This window comes from Genypterus blacodes, unplaced genomic scaffold (assembly GCF_046128005.1).
Source record: "Genypterus blacodes isolate CSIRO-AG114 ecotype Tasmania unplaced genomic scaffold, CSIRO-AGI_Gbla_v1 ptg000053l_1, whole genome shotgun sequence".
NCBI classification, from domain to species: domain Eukaryota; kingdom Metazoa; phylum Chordata; class Actinopteri; order Ophidiiformes; family Ophidiidae; genus Genypterus; species Genypterus blacodes.
The window spans coordinates 2,804,051-2,821,624 of NW_027466865.1; the positions used below are offsets into that span (position 1 = coordinate 2,804,051).

At 42.7% G+C, this 17,574-nt stretch overlaps 1 protein-coding gene across 1 annotated transcript; it reads right to left on the reverse strand.

Annotated features, from left to right (window-relative positions):
• Window positions 1-1,440: 1,440 nt before the first annotated feature.
• Window positions 1,441-16,664, reverse strand: hs3st1l2 (heparan sulfate (glucosamine) 3-O-sulfotransferase 1-like 2). Its single transcript, XM_076150998.1, has 3 exons — window positions 16,474-16,664; window positions 3,161-3,656; window positions 1,441-2,493 (listed from the first exon to the last, which is right to left on the reverse strand). Exons 2-3 carry the CDS (start codon window positions 3,497-3,499, stop codon window positions 1,828-1,830), a joined length of 1,005 nt encoding a protein of 334 aa, XP_076007113.1. The 5' UTR covers window positions 3,500-3,656; window positions 16,474-16,664; the 3' UTR covers window positions 1,441-1,827.
• Window positions 16,665-17,574: the final 910 nt, after the last annotated feature.

Sequence of the window (17,574 nt, forward strand, 5' to 3'; positions counted from 1 at the left end):
ACATAATTTACAATCAAATCCAAGAAATCTATCAATGTGATGCCAGTACTGTATTTATGTGTTAAACTACTATGAACCTGCTCTTTCAAGACTTGATCAATGATTACTTTGGTAACTCAAACTCAAAATGCTCAAAGACATCTCGGTACTTACCAATCCAACCGAATACACTTTTCTCTATTATCAACAAAACACAAAGCATGCGCCCTTTGTTATGACGCAAAAAGGTGTCGATTTTCATGTGTGGTGCTGTAACTAAAGGTTTATCCCTGTGCAGAAATGATTTCAAGATGAAAAGAGGCTCGCATTGATCCTTAATGTAAGGAACATGTGACATAGATACAGACAGAGAACATCTTCAAATATATGGAGATGAGACGTGGGTGTGTTGATGAGGGGGGGTGTCCAAAGAGACCTGTAAGGGCACTGCAATATGTCAACTGGTGTCTTTGTTATGGCTGAGCTTTTTAGCCATACCACTTGTTCTAGGAATGCCAATGTTTATAAAACATCTATACAAGGGCTGGGATACTGTAAGGCAAGGTAGGCATTTGCTACAGGTTCTAAAACATGGTTTGCGCACGTACATTGAATGGTTATGGGTATGTCGACCTTTTCCATCCATTAATCTATTGGTTCTCCTTGTTTGATGAGAATTACAGCATGAATGGGAGGCTTGTGTGTGTATAGTCCTGTTAAATCGCTGTTATTTAGCGGCTATTGAGTCCATACCAGGCTGAAGACTGTATGACAAAACACATTTATTAGAGCTTAGAAAACAAATCAGCGATACACTTTTATTGGCTTTAAAACAATGTCTGTGAAAGGAGGTCATTTAAAAGGGAAAAAAGATACTCTACTGAACATCTAAAAGTGAAAAATCTGCCTATTACTAAGTCTGCCTGTAAGTATGACTTAATTAAAACAGTTTGCTACCAGACAAACATTCTACAACAATGAATAACTACAGCCAGGAATACACTTCTGTTTGAAATAGTCCATAGAAACCTGGTTGTGAATGTTGATTGATCTTATGTGCAGTTAGTCAATAGTGCAACAATTAGCTGTTATTCCATCCAGCTGTTTTTCCTTCCTTCCACACCTGTTTCTATATATTGTATGTACATAGCCATTTGACACATCACCAAAAAAAACATACACACACAAGAAGTTTCTCATGAGTTCTGTGTAAAAACACCACATGTATGGCACATTTGCTGTGGCTGCAGTGTCACACCAGTCATCCAATGTTACGCATCTCAACATTGTCTTGTGATTCTATTCAAAGGGGCACCAACATGGTCACGGTTAAGGTTTGTGTTGTCCAACATGAGTGGTCTGAGTTGTCCACATAGTCTTTTGTTGGCCATATTCATACCTGAGTCAGCATCAACATGTTTATTACTTTCAAAGCACATGCAGAAATGTGCATGTTGGGTCTTCTTCTTCTGTGTGCATCCGCTGCAGAGTTGCTGTAAGTTCGGAGTGTGTTTACCTGGACGCAGAGGGAAACTGCTAGCCTGGCTCCATTCAAGGGGGGAAATGACTAGGTTAAGTTTCCTCTCCTGCTTCCAAACTCTATGCAAAGCTTGACTTAAACACGCCCTGGACAGGTCTGTACAGAATCCAGAGAAGTGAAGCCGACATCAGTCTTTTTTCTCGTATTAAAACAGTAAACACATTATTTCACTTAATGATGGGCTGCTCCTTTCACCAAAACCTTCATCTTTTTATTACTCTATCTACAAAACTATCAAAAAGACACAAACATGACTCCACTATCTTGCTGTTTGGTGTTTTTCGTGTCCCTGAATGTGTTGGCGCTGTTCAGCACCAGGAAAATGACCTCCCCACCATTTCAAAGAACACTTTATTAGGCTTCCTGAAATAGCGACAAAGCTTCTTGAAGGCCAGGGTGCTCAGTGGTGCATGCGGTCTGCCTTTGGACTCATCCAGGCACTTATCGTGGCCAGCAGACAGGAGGCAGTAGAAGCCCTTGGTGGTGTTGTAGTAGAAGTTGTTGGGGCTGATCCTGGGTGGCAGGTCTAGGAACCTCTCGGCCTTTCGCAGTTCAGGGAAGGGATCCCGAATGAGCGCGTCTCCGTCTACGACATGAATCTGCTCCCTTGGGAAGACTTCCAGCCAATGGGCCAGGTGCTGGTGGTAGAGACTCCGCTGCAATGCTTTGTACCTGGGATCAATGTGACCTTTGTGGAGGAGGAGCTCCTCTAGTGGCTGGTAGGGCTTGTGGCGTGCCAGGCGGTTGTGCAGGACCTGGGTGTAGTCAGAAACCAACCTCTCTGCAGGGTCACGCACTATGAGTAACAAGCGGATCGCTGGGTTCATGTCCCAGATCCGTGCAGGGACCTGAGGTGCCGCAAAGTAGCCTGGGGTCTTCTCCACTGTCAGCTGACCAGGGAAGGTGAAGGGCATCTGGGCTCGGTACCAGGCCAGACCTCGGCGATAGTGCTCCTCCACGTTAAAGTAATGCACCTGACAGAGAGAGGCGTTTCAGTCACGTTTTCATTTTCATTTAAGCTCATTTTCTACATAATGTCAATGTTAGTTGTTTCAACATTGACTATCTTTTCAGTAATTCATAAAACATAGGAGTTTTTATTCATCCCTTTATCAATCTGAGTAGTGTGTTATACTTACAAACTACGTACATACAAAATGATCATTCCCTTTCCCAAGCTTGTAACTGTGTAAATTTGATCAGGTGTGGATTATTGAATACAAATCTCTAAATTACAATTTCAGAATGGATTTTTATTTCTGTGATACTAGATTTATAGTTAATGGATTATATGCTCCTCCATAGGTTAACACCCTTTACAAATGTCTAAAAGTCATTTTGTCATCAACCTGTAACAAAGCCAGTTGATGACAAAGTTCTTGGAAAAAGTGAGTTTACATTTTCAGGAATTCATTTCCCTGACAAAAGCTGAACACATCCTCCTCAGTGTAGAACCTGAATCTGCAAATTAACTTGTAATTACAGTTATAAGATAAATGTAATGGAGGAAAAAGTGCAACACTTCCTCCAAAATGTAGTGGAGGAAAAGTGGGAAACTCACAATTTTCATGAAATGATTGAAAAGATTGAGAAGATATTTGATATCACCACATCAAACATGAACTTTAGAGAAATCATTACCTCCGCCTTTGCCACTTCCACGTCTGGATGAAGGTTGAGCATCTCCAGCAGAGCTCTGGTGCCGCCTTTACGCACACCCATGATAATAGCACCAGGCAGCCACTGATGCTGGGTGGCATTGGAGGAGGAGGAAGAGGACGAGGAAGAGGACGAGGAAGAGGAAGAGGAAGAGGAAGAGGAAGAGGAAGAGGGAGAGGAAGAGGAAGAAGAAGAGGAAGACGAGGAGAATGAAGACAAGTAGGAACTGGATCTCCCAGTGCGTAATTCCTTTAAGCACATACACAGCTGAGACTGCAGCAGGAGAATCACCAGCAGTGCTAGTAGCACTGTCCACAGCATGGTGCGCACACACACACACACACACACACACACACACACACACACACAGAGGTGGAGTAGCGGTTATGAGCACTCGCTTGTGTATCTGGCAGACATGGAGTTGTGGTTGTTAGCAGTCAGCAGGGGGCCTCAGGAGGGAGCTCGTCAATTGGACAACCTGTGAGCAAAGTGAGAAAGGTTATTGTCTCTGCATTGTTCTAACAATTCCTTCTTTCCTGCTTGTCAATTAGAAGATACATGAGTATTAAGGATGCAATTGGACAGAATACATTGAACGGAATACTGAATATGAATAATCAATATGAATAATCAATACCAGTACAATAGAGTCTATTTTAAAGAAACTGGTTGAATAGTCTATTGAATAGACTGTGATTGTGAATTGTGACATACGAAGAGCTGCGATTCCAAATAAGACAATAAGATAAGAAGCTTTGTCTCTCTAACTTAGTGTTGATTTCGATGCTTTGAAATCATGAAAATTCTCTTTCTCAGCACATCATTCCATCAAGATCAAACAAGTTGAATTCTTGAAAATCCAAAATATAGGAAAAGTCTCACAAAATGGAAATACTCGGGTATATACATTTTGAGTACCAGTACCTAAAAATGTATATACTGTATATATATGCATGTATGGTATTTGAGTAAATGCACTCTGTGACTTTCCACCTTTGTGTTTGTGTCGGCTCTTTTCCTGTTGTTGTTATTGTGGCGAAGCAACTGAGTTATTAATTAGCGTAACAGTGCTCTGGTTGGGAGGAGGAACCTTGTCTACCTTTGTTCCTGTAGCAGAGCACTAATTGCACCTTTAGGGAGCATGGCTGCACCGCCAACCTGGGTGCTATCCCCCGGCTTGGTGACAATGCCGTCATCATGATGGTCCCAGTCGACTGTGTGGACTTTACTGTACATTGGTTAGTGGTGCGGTTTTGTTTGTTGTTTTCTTGGGTGTGGTGACTGTTCATTTCCACCAACACAGTCGGAAGCTACATTCACACCGCAAGCTTGTGTTTATGTGATTGTTGAAATCTCCCCCCTGTTTTTGGCCTCCGTGAAACCACAGGATACAATAATAGAAAATGCTGGATAAAATTCAATTATGGGAAGACGTCTTGCGCATCAGAAAAATTGGAGTTTGCCGTCTGTTTTAATGACTTTTTGGGAGCTTATTCTGAGCTGCTCTCCACCTCATTTACTGTTGGAGGAAACACAAAGAAATGTGCGAATCGACATTTCATTTTAGTGAAACCCAGCTTAATCTAATTTCCTCTTTTGAAAAGGGCTAAAAAAATCTAAATCATGAGACTAATCTGATTTCATACTGGAGGGCCTGAACAGGTCTGTGTCACTGCAATGATGCTTCAGGTTCCAGACTTCTAAAGGAAAGTCAAGCTCATGAATCTACTGCAGCACATCCTGATTTGAACCCTTTGACTTCTAGTTCTATTTCTCTTAGTGTAGATGCTTGACCATGATAATGATCACAGTATTGGTGGTGTCTTCTGAAGCCCAGAGTGTTAAATACAGGGCAGACAAAAACACACACTTGTTTTAAAAGGATCAGATCACTTGAAGCAGATTTAAATACAGCAAGAGCCCACATTTTCCCAGCTGCAAGAAGACAACATTCATGAGGTCCACTAACAGCCCAGCATGAGCCTCTGCTCCAAGAAAGAAAGGAGACAAAGACAAATTTCAAATTTATGATTTATTTCATTTAGTAGAGATGGTGCATATTAATCAGTGAACAACAATCAAATCAAATCATGTCAGGTTTCACTGGAACAATTTTATAAATTCGATTTTGTTGGTATTTAATATTGAGAACACAAAACAAAAAATGAAAAACACAAAAGATGGACAGTGTTGTAATTGTGATGAATTGTAACCAAATGTCAGACCTATAATGATGTATGTACAGTATGTGTATACGTATGAACAAACAAGACAAAGCGAGACAAAGAGAATGATCTTTCGGGACTATCCCTCTCTCTCTCTCTCTCTCTCTCTCTCTCTCTCTCTCTTTCTCATTCTGTGTGTGTGCGCCTGCGTGTGTGTGTGTGTGCGTGCGGTTAAACAGATGCCTTGTGCCTCGTGTTAAGTGGCTGTGTGACTCCCGTGTGACTCCCTGGTTAGCTGAATATTCCCCCGCTGTCAAGTCACATATTCTGCTTCACTTCCACCTAATACCATGACCTCTGCACCGCCTCTCTCCCTCCCTCTCCCCCTCTCTCTCCCTCTTCCTGTCTCTCCACCGTTTCTGCCCTCAGTCTCACCTTTGCTAGTCTCGTTTAACCCTCACCTTTGTTCTCCGCTTCCTTAGCCTCTTTCAGCCTCTGGAGCGCTTGTTCGTCAGCTGAGCGACCGTGGAGCCATGTTAGTGTGGATGCCCTGCAGCAGCCTCTCAGAGCCTCATAAATAAAACACAACACCCTCCTCACTGCTCCCTCAATTTGATTTGGATTTAATAAACTCTCAGTGTTCATGAATAGCACATTTAATAAGAAACGTATAAATACAATAAACTTTTTGACTACAAGGTTGAGCACGCTGAATATGGATTCTACGTGTCGAAAATAGCCACGAAAAGCTAAATTTAGAATTCCTTAAACCATGGCCAAGCTTGGCCTTGAATGCTTAAAACAAGACCTAAACAAAATGTCCGACTTCATTAGCGCCACTTAATGGGCAGAGGACTCTGTTTATGGCACCATAGGAGCTCTGAGTTAGCCTCTCAGCCTTGCTCAATGAGGCTCACATGAATCATTGCAAGTCCTCGTCTTTCCCACTTATCGCTTCTTGTGATTCAAATTAGCCGGCATGGATGGAAAAACAAATGCCAGGACTGTCAATGGTGCGCGAATTCTCCATACTGACAAACACAAGTATGGCACAAGGCTGGAAAAGATGGAGGTAGAGAGAGAAAGAGAGAGATAGGGGGGTGGGGTGCTTGAGAGTAATTATCTGTGAAAGGCAGATGCTGTTGTGTTCATTTTGGTCCAGTCCCTGCGTCTTTCAAGTTTTATTTTGGGGGGAGTATTCTTGTGTCTTTGTATGTGTGTGTTTGTGTGTATCAGCATGTGTGCAGCGCCTTTGCCTTTTGTGTAGCAAGCGTCTGCCTGCGATCGAGACCCTTGGTTCTTACTGGAGCGCCGGCATTTGGCAGTAGGGGGAAGGATTATCCTGTACAGGGAGACACAGGGTGGTTTAGGGTGAGACCCTGGCAATGGGGGTGGGGTTGGGGGGGGGGGGGGGGGGGGGGGGGTGATAGTGCTGAGGTGTGTTCGTGTGTGTGTGTGTGTGTGTGTGTGTGTACGTGGTAGATTGTCCCTGGTAGGGGTTTGAATTGCCAACCACATCACTTCACCATGGCTGCGAGAGTTAGATAAAACTCTCTCTGTCCCCCTCTCTCTCTCTCCCTCCATTCACTCCCCTCATCCATCTCTCTGTCACTGCCCCCCACACTCTGGACTCCTTCCTTCCGTCTGCCCTTTCTCTGCCTCCTCTTTCAGGTCATTTTCTCACCCTTTTATCGTCACAGCGACCTCGCATTCTCCATATCTGGTTGTCCCCGTATATCTTCCCTCTTCTGACAGATTATAACACAAATGCATCATAGCCAGAGAGATGATTGCCTCTCAGAATAACAAAGGAAATGTAACAGCACTATTCCTCTTTTCCATCCGTTTCCCATTACGTGCCTGGAATGGAGATGGCCAACACTCCGAGGGGGGTCTCTAATCAGAATTGATGACGCTGCTGGTGAAAGAGTGGAATCGGTCATGCTACCAGCTCAAGACAACTGTGGGAGAGCTCATACAGTAAAGATGGCGGGTAATGAACAATGAGTGTATGAGTGATGGGTTGAGACGGAAGGACTAAGATGATGTATGAGCACAACAAAGAAAGTTTCAACTAGCCCACCTCCCTGCAATTCACTGTCCTACAGAAAAGCATCAATGTGGCATTGTGGCATTTCCTTCCTTTCCTGTCATTATCAAAGCTTCTTATAACGACGGGAAATGATCAAAATATGACACCCTCTTTTAAAATAAAACTCAAAAAGCAAAGTTTTCATAATTTTGAGACAGTTGCTCCAATTATGGTTGAAACACACAGCAAAATAACAAATATGTTTTTCAACGTTCTGTCTTAGTTGCGATCTGTCTGTTATCTGTCACCGTGGTAATGCTTCTACTGTGTAGTTATGATGACTTCATTTGGACAACAGCATGTAGAATGAAATCCCCAGGTTCAGCTTGTGTGTTTTGTCCATTTCATAATTGTTCCAATCACCATTATAAATTCTAAAAGCCCAAACTGCCATCTTCATATTTCTCATTTAGAGTAAAGACCTACTGAAACAGTAATAAAATATGAGACAGTTGGCATATTTACATGAGAAATACCTTATGAAAATGATTGTCTCTTTACCACCAAAACATTTCAAAACAAAAATACTTTAAGGCCCCACACAGATCCAGTCTGCCTCATAGATACGATTAAAGTTACACAATATGTGGATGAGGAGTGAAAGGAACCTTCCCGCCTCTTCCACTGATCTCCGAGGCACTCTGTCTGCGTTTCTGAGGCGTTAGAGGCATCCTCCACCAGGTACCGTGCCTGGGGAGAGATACACTTCATTGAGGATTTGACCTTTTCCTTAGAGACATTGAGAAAAAGGAACAAAAGAAAGAAAGAGAGCTTGAAGTGCACAAATAGATCTGAGGAAAAGCCTCTTTTTCTGTCTTCTTCTCTCTCAGAAGGCTCCGCATTGTCTAAGCACACGGTGTGATATTAAACATATGTAGTGCACATACGTGTAGGCCTCACAGAATATGATCCATTAAATACAATCACGTGAAAGCAACAGAACAAAAACCTGTCAGGATTTTCAGGACAATTTTATAACAATATTCTGTTGACTGGTGGCTGATCTAAACTTTAAAGGAACTGTTATATTGAAATTCCAATTGATTTTCGTTATAAACGTTTCAACTGCTGCTTTAAATATTCTGCAGGATACTTACATGTTTGAATAATGTTTGTGTGTGTTATGATTGTGAGTGTAACTTTTATTTGAAGTCGTGAGTGAGTAAAATGACATAGAAAAAGACTGAAGGTCCACTTTATTAAGGTAATTATGATCGGAGAAGAGAAGAGCTCGCTAGATTTCTGCCCTGATCCTCGTCTGAACACAAACACTTCCACGAAGACGCTTCATCATCATTGCATCACTGTGCCAAAGTCTTGCTGCTAGATAGAGACACAAAGAGGACACTTCATGCCAATCAGAGTCCATAGTAATGCCATGTGTTCTCATCTGCCACCCCCTGCACCACACACACACATACTGTATCTGTCTGTCTGTGACCCCTTCCTGAGGTCTGTACGTCTTTTATCCATTTCCCCCCCCCGCTGGCTTTCAAATTAGACTCACACACCTAAGCACTTACAGCGCTTTCACCCTCCCCTCACCCATGCCACTCACTCACACATGCATAATGCCCAGACAGCCCCGCACCCCTTACCCATGTAAGCACCCCCACCCATCCTTTCCCCTCCTCCTATTTGCATCTCCATCCATGCACGCTTGAGGATCTAGGTCAAATGTATCGAATGCCACAAAACAAACAAAAGAAAACATGCCCGCTCTTCTTCGTGTTCAGTGTGTATAAAGCACAGATAGCGACCAGCCTTTGTGTGTGCATTGCATTTTGTGATGTTTGTTTCTTTCAGAAATTGCACCGGAGTAGTCTGATGAGGAAATGCACTTATATGTGTGTTTAGCTCTAATTAAAAGGGCTTCTGGTCAGGGAGTCTCAGCATCACCTTTGGCATACACTCCACCCTACGTCAACATGTGTGTGTGTGTGTGTGTGTGTGTGTGTGTGTGTGTGTGTGTGTGTGTGTGTCTGTGTGTGTGTGCGTGTGTGTGTGTGTGTGTGCGCACAGCCCACCTGGCACAGGGCCCCGTACGGTTCTCTCTCTCTCTCTCTCCCTCTCTCTCTCTCTCTCTCTCTCTCTCTCTCTCTCTCTCAATGCCTCTACTTTTCTTTTTCTGATCTCACATACCAGCTGACATCTTCACCCTTGTTATCCTACATTGACACATTTGGATGCAAACATGATTTCCCTGATGCTCGACTGTCTTCTTCAGCCACTTGCTTACTTTGTCTACGTGATTCCGGGCTGGACGGATAGGATACTGTGTGCTTGTTCGCTTTGAGAAATGAATAGCAGCGATTTGGTGTATTTGGAAACTTAACCATCGCAAGTAACAGCTCTCACGCTGCGACACACACACGAACACACACACACACACACACACACACACACACACACCATGTGGCCTCTCTCACAGTGACAGTAGGGCAGCCAGCTTGGTCTGACAGTGAGAGGAGCCTGACCTATCAGAATGGATTTAACTCAACCACTATTGAGTGACTGAGGAAGAGCTGAAAACCATAAACAAACCATAGCCTCTGCGCTTGTTTAGGGGTGAGTCGGGGGAATTCTGTGATATGCTAAGTTAAATTAAATCATCTCAGTGTCATTCGCGGTACTTGTGTCAAGCTTCTGCACATATGTCCGTTTGGAATGAGGGCAAGCTGACAGATGGGGGGGTTGTTGTGTCTGGTCAATAATTTCACGGGCCAGTGAGCCAAAGTATTATTTTTGGGTCCTGAACTGTAATTTTTCTGTGTTACACAGCAGACAGGCAAGGAGGATTAAAGGGAAAAAAAGACACAGAGAGCAAACGCAGGTGGTGTGGATGTGAAGGAGGTGGTGCTCTTGCATTGTCAGGTGTGTGTAGAGTCCTGCTGGCAGCTTACCATGGCAACTAGTGTTTAGACCCATCTCACATGGGCGTTTGCCTCCAGGGAACAAGGGATTATGGATGGGAGAGTGGGAAGGATGGAGAAGGGGAGAGTTGTTCGACACAGCCGAGGGACCGAGGTTGGTGGCAGTTACAGATGATGACACAGTTGGTGTGGTACTACGGCCAATCGGTGCCCTGCGGCGACACTAATAACCAAACAGGCTGCCTATGGCTTTGTTGTCAAAAACGGATGATTAATCTGATTGGTGTCTCAATTGTGCAGTTTTTAGGACACTGAGCTTCCTAAAATTTGGTGTCCTGTATTTTTAAAACATGTAAGTCTTAATGGAGCACATTAACTTAAGTTCCTACCCTTTGTGTCCATTTCTCACCAAAAGTGTTTCAACTTTGATACTTTACACTTTGATGCTATTACTTGGATACTACTGCTATTTAGCAGTAGTGTAGTATGTTTCCTCTGTCGCTTTACTACTTTTATTAAAGTAAATTCTTGTTCTACTGTTCAGGTCCAATGGAAGAAATGAGTTGATACCGAGTAAATGTGCTGACATTTTGCTGAAGTTCAGCAAAACAATTCTCAGCTGTTGTGCTCTCACAGCATAAACTCTGCAGCTTTAAGTGAGATAAACTGCAGCAGGAGGCCTTCTCTTCTAGATGTCAGTAGTCAGCTGCATTGTAGTATTTTATTAACTTCAAACTGACTTATTGAAGCTTTAAGACGAGAAAAAACAGAAACAACCAAAAAGCTATAAAAAGCTACATTTGACAGTTTGCCTCGTTGTCTTTTGGTTTCTTTGGATTCCTTTGAAATCGAACCACAAACAATGTGCAGTGTGATGCTCTCGGTTCACAGGGACATAGCCTTCACCGTACCTCTATGGATCATTAGGATGTGTGTGAACTTTCCGACATACTGTAACAGTGTGATAATGTCCCAGTCCCAATCCACCCAGTTCAAATTGTTTTCTTATCTGTGCGGCTACAAAGCTGACCAAGAGAATTTAAACTGTAACCTCAGCCAGACAATGTGTACAAATCAAAGTCATGCAGTGGCCACAAATGAGGCACGAAGGTGTATATTCAGGTGCATGTACATCCGCACACATCCCATTTGGAGTAAATTGAAGATGATTTTCATTCTTCGCCTTTCTCTCATTTGGGATTAAAAGATGACACAAATCACTGTTTTCCTGGGCAGTGAGAGCAACATGCCAGCAGGTCCGCCACAGAAAACAGCGAGACCATAATAACACACGTCTGTGTGTGTGCGTGTGTGTGTGTGCCGTATGTATGTGTGTATGGATAAAGGTGGGCTCTTGCTGGTTCTCTCCATCTGTCTGCCAACAGGAGTTCCTGTCACCTCAACTCAAAGCCATTGAGGTGTGACAACCTTAACAACGATTAGAGGTACAGCAGGTATGTGTGTGTGTGTGTGTGTTTAATAACCGTGGGCCTTCACCCTCACAGCGTGGGCAGGTGCCAGGTTGATGAACTCCTAACCCAAAGGTTTACAAACACAGTGAACAGGGCAGCGCAGCGTCATGCTATTTAAACAACATCACACAATTAAATAAGACTGACACTAATATGCATTAAATACTGTTGGTTTTCCATGTTCTTGCACATTAACTACAACTAATTTCTGACCCTCCCGGCAGCATTTGGACAATGGAAATCAACAAACAGACAATAATGAGACACACACCACACACCACTAGAAAGCATTCTGAGTGAGAACACATTTGTTGTTTTCATTAGATAGATTACATATTTTATCTGCACTGGGTTCCAGGTCTGCTTTTAAATATGCAATGTCATTAACAATCAATGCTTCATGGCTGATGCTATACCTAAGCATTGTAAAAGTAAAGTTACCTATAATGAATTTGTTGTTGACAGATCTTTGAATATACAGACTACAAGTCAGTAAGCCAAGGCGTTCCTCAGGGATCTGCTCTGGGGCCACTTCTCTTCTCTCCTTTGCATGTATTAACTGCCCTTTGGATCATATAATCAGGAGGCATAGCCTGGGCTATCACTGCTATGGGAACGATACTAACTTTCTATTGCTATGCAGCCCAATTTGATCTACAATGTACTCATACAGTGAATATGGTTCTAAAACTGAGGTAATCCTTGTTGGTACCCTGTCAGCCACTTACAAAGTCACTGACCTCAGGCACTCTCTAGACAACACCCTGGTTACACCTACTGCTCACGCCCCGTAACCCCTAAGTCATATTTGACAGCTATTTGATTTTTGGCACACACATAAGAAACAGTAATTTTTGTGTGTGTTTCATCCATGGAATATCTCCACCTTATCCGCACCACCTGACTTGAGTATTGCAAAACTCTATTTCTTGGTTTATCCATGACTACCTACAATAGGCTACGATATGTGATTTGTTCAAAAACCTCCTAAAAATGCAATTTTTCACAACAGCTTACATCTAACGCTTGAGCCACCTGATATGTCGTCTTACTGTTTTGAACAATTCCCCTTATTTCCATTTTATCATCTACCACCCTATTGTTCTCTGATTTTAATGTCGTTTTTATTCAAAAGGTCAGTTTGTCTTATTCTTGCTTAGAATCTATATACTGTCTTTGTGTGCATACATATGGCCTCTAGTACTCTTATTCTCATTCTTATTATTACTACTAAAACTAAACGACATGTTACTGTCACGTAAAACAAGCTAATTGTTTACTTTATATATTTGATGTGTTTCAAGCTTCCAGAACTGATGCAGCTGATGTGACTCTTTCATGCCAGCAGTGATGTCAGTGAAGAAAAGATGTCAAAAGGCACTTCACTAATTTACTACTGAACCTAATGGATGAAGATTTGAGAAAATCAACACGCCGTGATTAAAAAGCAATCATAGAAATGACCTTTTAAAATGTTTAATCATTGAAAGTCATCTAAATATGATTGTGTGTGTGTGTGTGTGTGTTCGTGTGTGTGTGTGTGTGTGTGTGTGTGTGTGTGTGTGTGTATGTGTTTTTGTCTGTGGGTAATGTAGTATGCTGATATGAGCTTCTTCATTGAGATGGACGTTAATGGGCCCACTGGTCGCCCTGTTTGAGCAGACCAGCTGGCTTTTGCTGCCCCCATTATTTTTCTCCATGTCACCTTTTTGACCAGATGGAGAAAGTGTATTTCAAATTGAATAATCAATATGTTTTCCTGCCTTCTGATTAAACTTGACTGACAGTGAAAGTACAGCAACATCTAAAATAACTGTCAGTACTCAGTGTGAGAGTTTCACTGTCAGAGGGAAAGTCCCTAAAAGAGATTCAGGCTCTTTCTCTCTTTCTCGTCTTCATGTTGCTTTTTCTACTTCTGCTTCCCCTTCAAATGGCTGCTTGTGCCAGTGGTGAAGGGCCATCAGGCAGAGGCGGACTTTTGTTTTGGTTCATTCACTACCTGCTCTGCTGAAGTCCAAACTTCACATTTGTCAACTAAACAGGACAAATACTCCCCCTGCCCTGCTAAAGTGTTGCCTTTTGTTTTTCATCTGACAGGGTGAAAAATGTTGACTTTCACGTCAAAGTGAATAGAAATGCAGTATGTTGAAATACTCCACACACAGAGTGCATATGTCCTCTGAAGCGCACTGAACCAGTTACACACACACACACACAGACACACACACACACACACACACACACACACACACACACACACACACACACACACACACACACACACACAGCCATGCAATCACTCATTTTCTCTTAGTTCACCAAATTACATGATTTTGATAGTCTGTCAAAAAGAAGTGTGTGTGTGTGTGTGTGTGTGTGTGTGTGTGTGTGTGTGTGTGTGTGTGTAACTGGTTCAGTGCGCTTCAGAGGACGTATGCACTCTCCTCATAAATAAAGGCCATGCATTATTCAGAGCTGCTCCTCTAACTAATGCCCCTTAATGTGCCCAAACAGCCATAATGTACTCTACGCTACCAAGGTGGCAGAGACCCCTTATCTGTCTCCGTCTCTCTCTCACACACACACACACACAGACACACACACACACACACACACACACACACACACACACACACACACACATACACACACACACACACACACACACCCACACACAACCCTCTGCCCATAGATTTGACACGGTGCCATTGTCAGCGTCGTTCTCTGGCTCTTAGCTGCCTCTCTAATTACTCCCGTGTTCCTGATCACGCTCTTGCTCACACTATCTGTCCACATTTCATCCAATATTCTGCAGTTTATCCATGAAACTTGATGATCGCCAACATCTCCTTCTCTTAGTCCTCCACAGAAGTCCTTTTCTCTCAGGCTTCTCTAAAATCTTCTTAGTCATTTCCACTTAGTTGAATAGGACGCCTTAAAAGAAACATGAAGTCCATTTAAGTGAGGATGTTTATTGCTGCTGCTCTGCTTGTCTGCGTTTTATGGAATGTGTTTTATGTTCTAATCGCTTTATAATTGATTTGCCTGTTTACTGTTTGTTGTTTTAATGGCTTTGGCTGTCTGTAATGAACTTTGTGAAGTGCAACACAAGTCCAGTTTACTGGTTTATGCAACACTTTCACTGGGGAAAGCTCTAAATCCTTTGATGCAACATGGGCTGTGCTGAATTTGGATGCTTTTGTTTAGTTTGTACAAAAATGTGAGGCATTACACTAGTTGTTATTACCTTAAAAACAAGTTTTAATAACAACAATTATTGACAGAATTCAATGAAACTTGTTGGAAAGGTTGGACATGATCCAGGGAAGAAGCCATTACGTTTGAGTACCATATAGGCCACGCCCACTTGCAGCTAACTTGCTTTTCCATCATTTTCAAGCAAACAGTTTTTATCTATCTCCTTTGAGTCAATTCTTATACAGTTCTACGTGTAGAATGTCTGAGTCAAGCCGGACAAATCAAATTATATTTGATTTCTGATTTCCCACACAGTTTGGCTATAATTGGCTGCCAAACACACAAAGCATTACCACTGGACCCCGCAGACTGATGCAGATTTGACCTCATTGTTTTAGTGTTCCAGCCCAGTGTTCTAGATGTTTGCATTGTCTCACCAACGCACAAATAACACCAAGGCCACCGGGTGACCTTGTTCACCAAGCATGCCAATGAGGAGGCAGGAACACCTACAATGTTTACAGGATTTGTCATTTGGGAATTTATTTCTGTAAAAAATGATTCAGTGATTTAGAAAAGTAACTATATTTATTTATTATTTAGATTCATACGAAAGTGTGATACACGATTGGAGGAGATGACTTTGTTTACAAGATGAGTTATGAGAGTGTAGGCTTAACATCTGACACACACACTCACACCCTGCCCCCACCTCTGTGACCTGAACCCAGTCTGCTGTATCTCCTTCAAGTTTCAACCTTAGTCTCAACAGCTTTCAGACGTTCTGCACATAGTCACAGGAAAGTCGGCTGGCGGTGAGTTACAGACATTGACACACCTTCAGATTGCTGAAGCTCTTCCGTCACGTTTTGGTGGGGGCCGGTAACACCCTCGGGCCCTCCTCGGACACACCCTTCGATTTCAAAGTTGCTTACCAAAGCTAAAGGCAGACTGACGGCATCAAACATCTTCACGCTGTCATATCCTGTCATAAACCCTTTCACCTCACATCCACCTCGTCACACACTAAACACATATTTCAACACACACAAGCTCAAACTTCCTCCTTATCCAAGACAAGAATTAAAGGGAAAAAAACCCCAAACTTAAGTACTGTATATCGCATCTTTCCTTAGGTTGTCCAAAGTCACATATAACTACTGGATTTGGAAAGACGGCTTCATTGATTTTGCACCTTCATTATGGAGGTTTTTAGAGATGTTTGTGCATCAGTCATGATGTATGACCCAAATGTTGTCAGATCTTTTCCTCTTTATATTTCAAATAGTTTTCCTGTACTAAAACTAAAAGTTATCACAAAGTATCATGACACAGGTGAACAGATTAACTTGCTGAAAGGAACAAATAGCGGTGGTAAACTTTCCGTGGATGAAGTGAATGCTGCTCACTGATATTACAGGCTGAACCCCATCAAGGGAAAGGAGGTGGGAAGAGCTGAATAGAAGGAACGGAAGAAACTGAAAAAAGGTCTTACCTGACTGTTGTTTCCCCCAAAAGCTTCTCTTCTCTTCTCTTCTCTTCTCTTCTCTTCTCTTCTCTTCTCTTCTCTTCTCTTCTCTTCTCTTCTCTTCTCTTCTCTTCTCTTCTCTTCTCTTCTCTTCTCTTCTCTTCTCTTCTCTTCTCTCCTCAGTTTTGTTTCAGCATCACTAAGGAGGTGTGTGTTGAAGCCAGAGTGCCTGAGTGTGTACGAGACAGTGAGTGTGTGTGTGTGCCTGTATGTAGGCGTGGGTGTGTGTGGGTGTGTGTGTGTGACGCGGTGAGAGAGATAGACTTTGCTTTGTGCCGCCGACCTCGGTGAGTATCTTATTGCAAGTGAAGAGTGACTGGGAGGGAATGAGTGTGTGTGGAGCGGGAAGGAGAGAGGGAGAGAGAGAGAGAGAGAGAGAGAGAGAGAGATTAGTTCACACACAAACACGTTTCGCCCTCAGGGACCCCCCTCCCCCCTCTCCCCCCCAGTCCTTTTTTTCCTTCTTGTCTCACACTCGTGTCTTTAATGTGATGTGTGAAGCACCCTCCATTACATATTCTGCCTCCTTCCAGTTTTGCTTCATTACAGCAGATTCTCCTGCTTGATTCTCATTGTTTTGAATCTTCTCTTCTGTTGTTTTCTTCACTTTACCCTAAGTTACCTCGAGCAGACACAAAGCAGCGGCAAAGGCAAATATCAAGCCAAACACTTCTGGTGAGCGTCTCTCTATGAACATTTGCTTATTTTTCTATCAGTAAAAACACTTCATCTTTATGAACATTCTCTTTTTAATGCCTTTGAATTTACTGAATAGCAAAGCAGTGGGTGGAGAGGGAAGAGTATTTACACTATACAAATCATTTCAGGGACAAACTGCTTATTACTGGCTGTCAAGTGCACTTAATTACAAAGTTTTTGGTAAATGTGAGGATGTTGAATGATAATGTGATGATTCAGAAACATGGCACCGATCACAGGGATTAACTAATGAACTGACTTCTGTAACTTCTGTGACCCTCAGTTATCCAACTCCAAATCAATGCCTGAGTGAACACTGACAGGTAACTGAAACAAGGCAGCAAACACTTTAACCTTGAGGAGACCCCG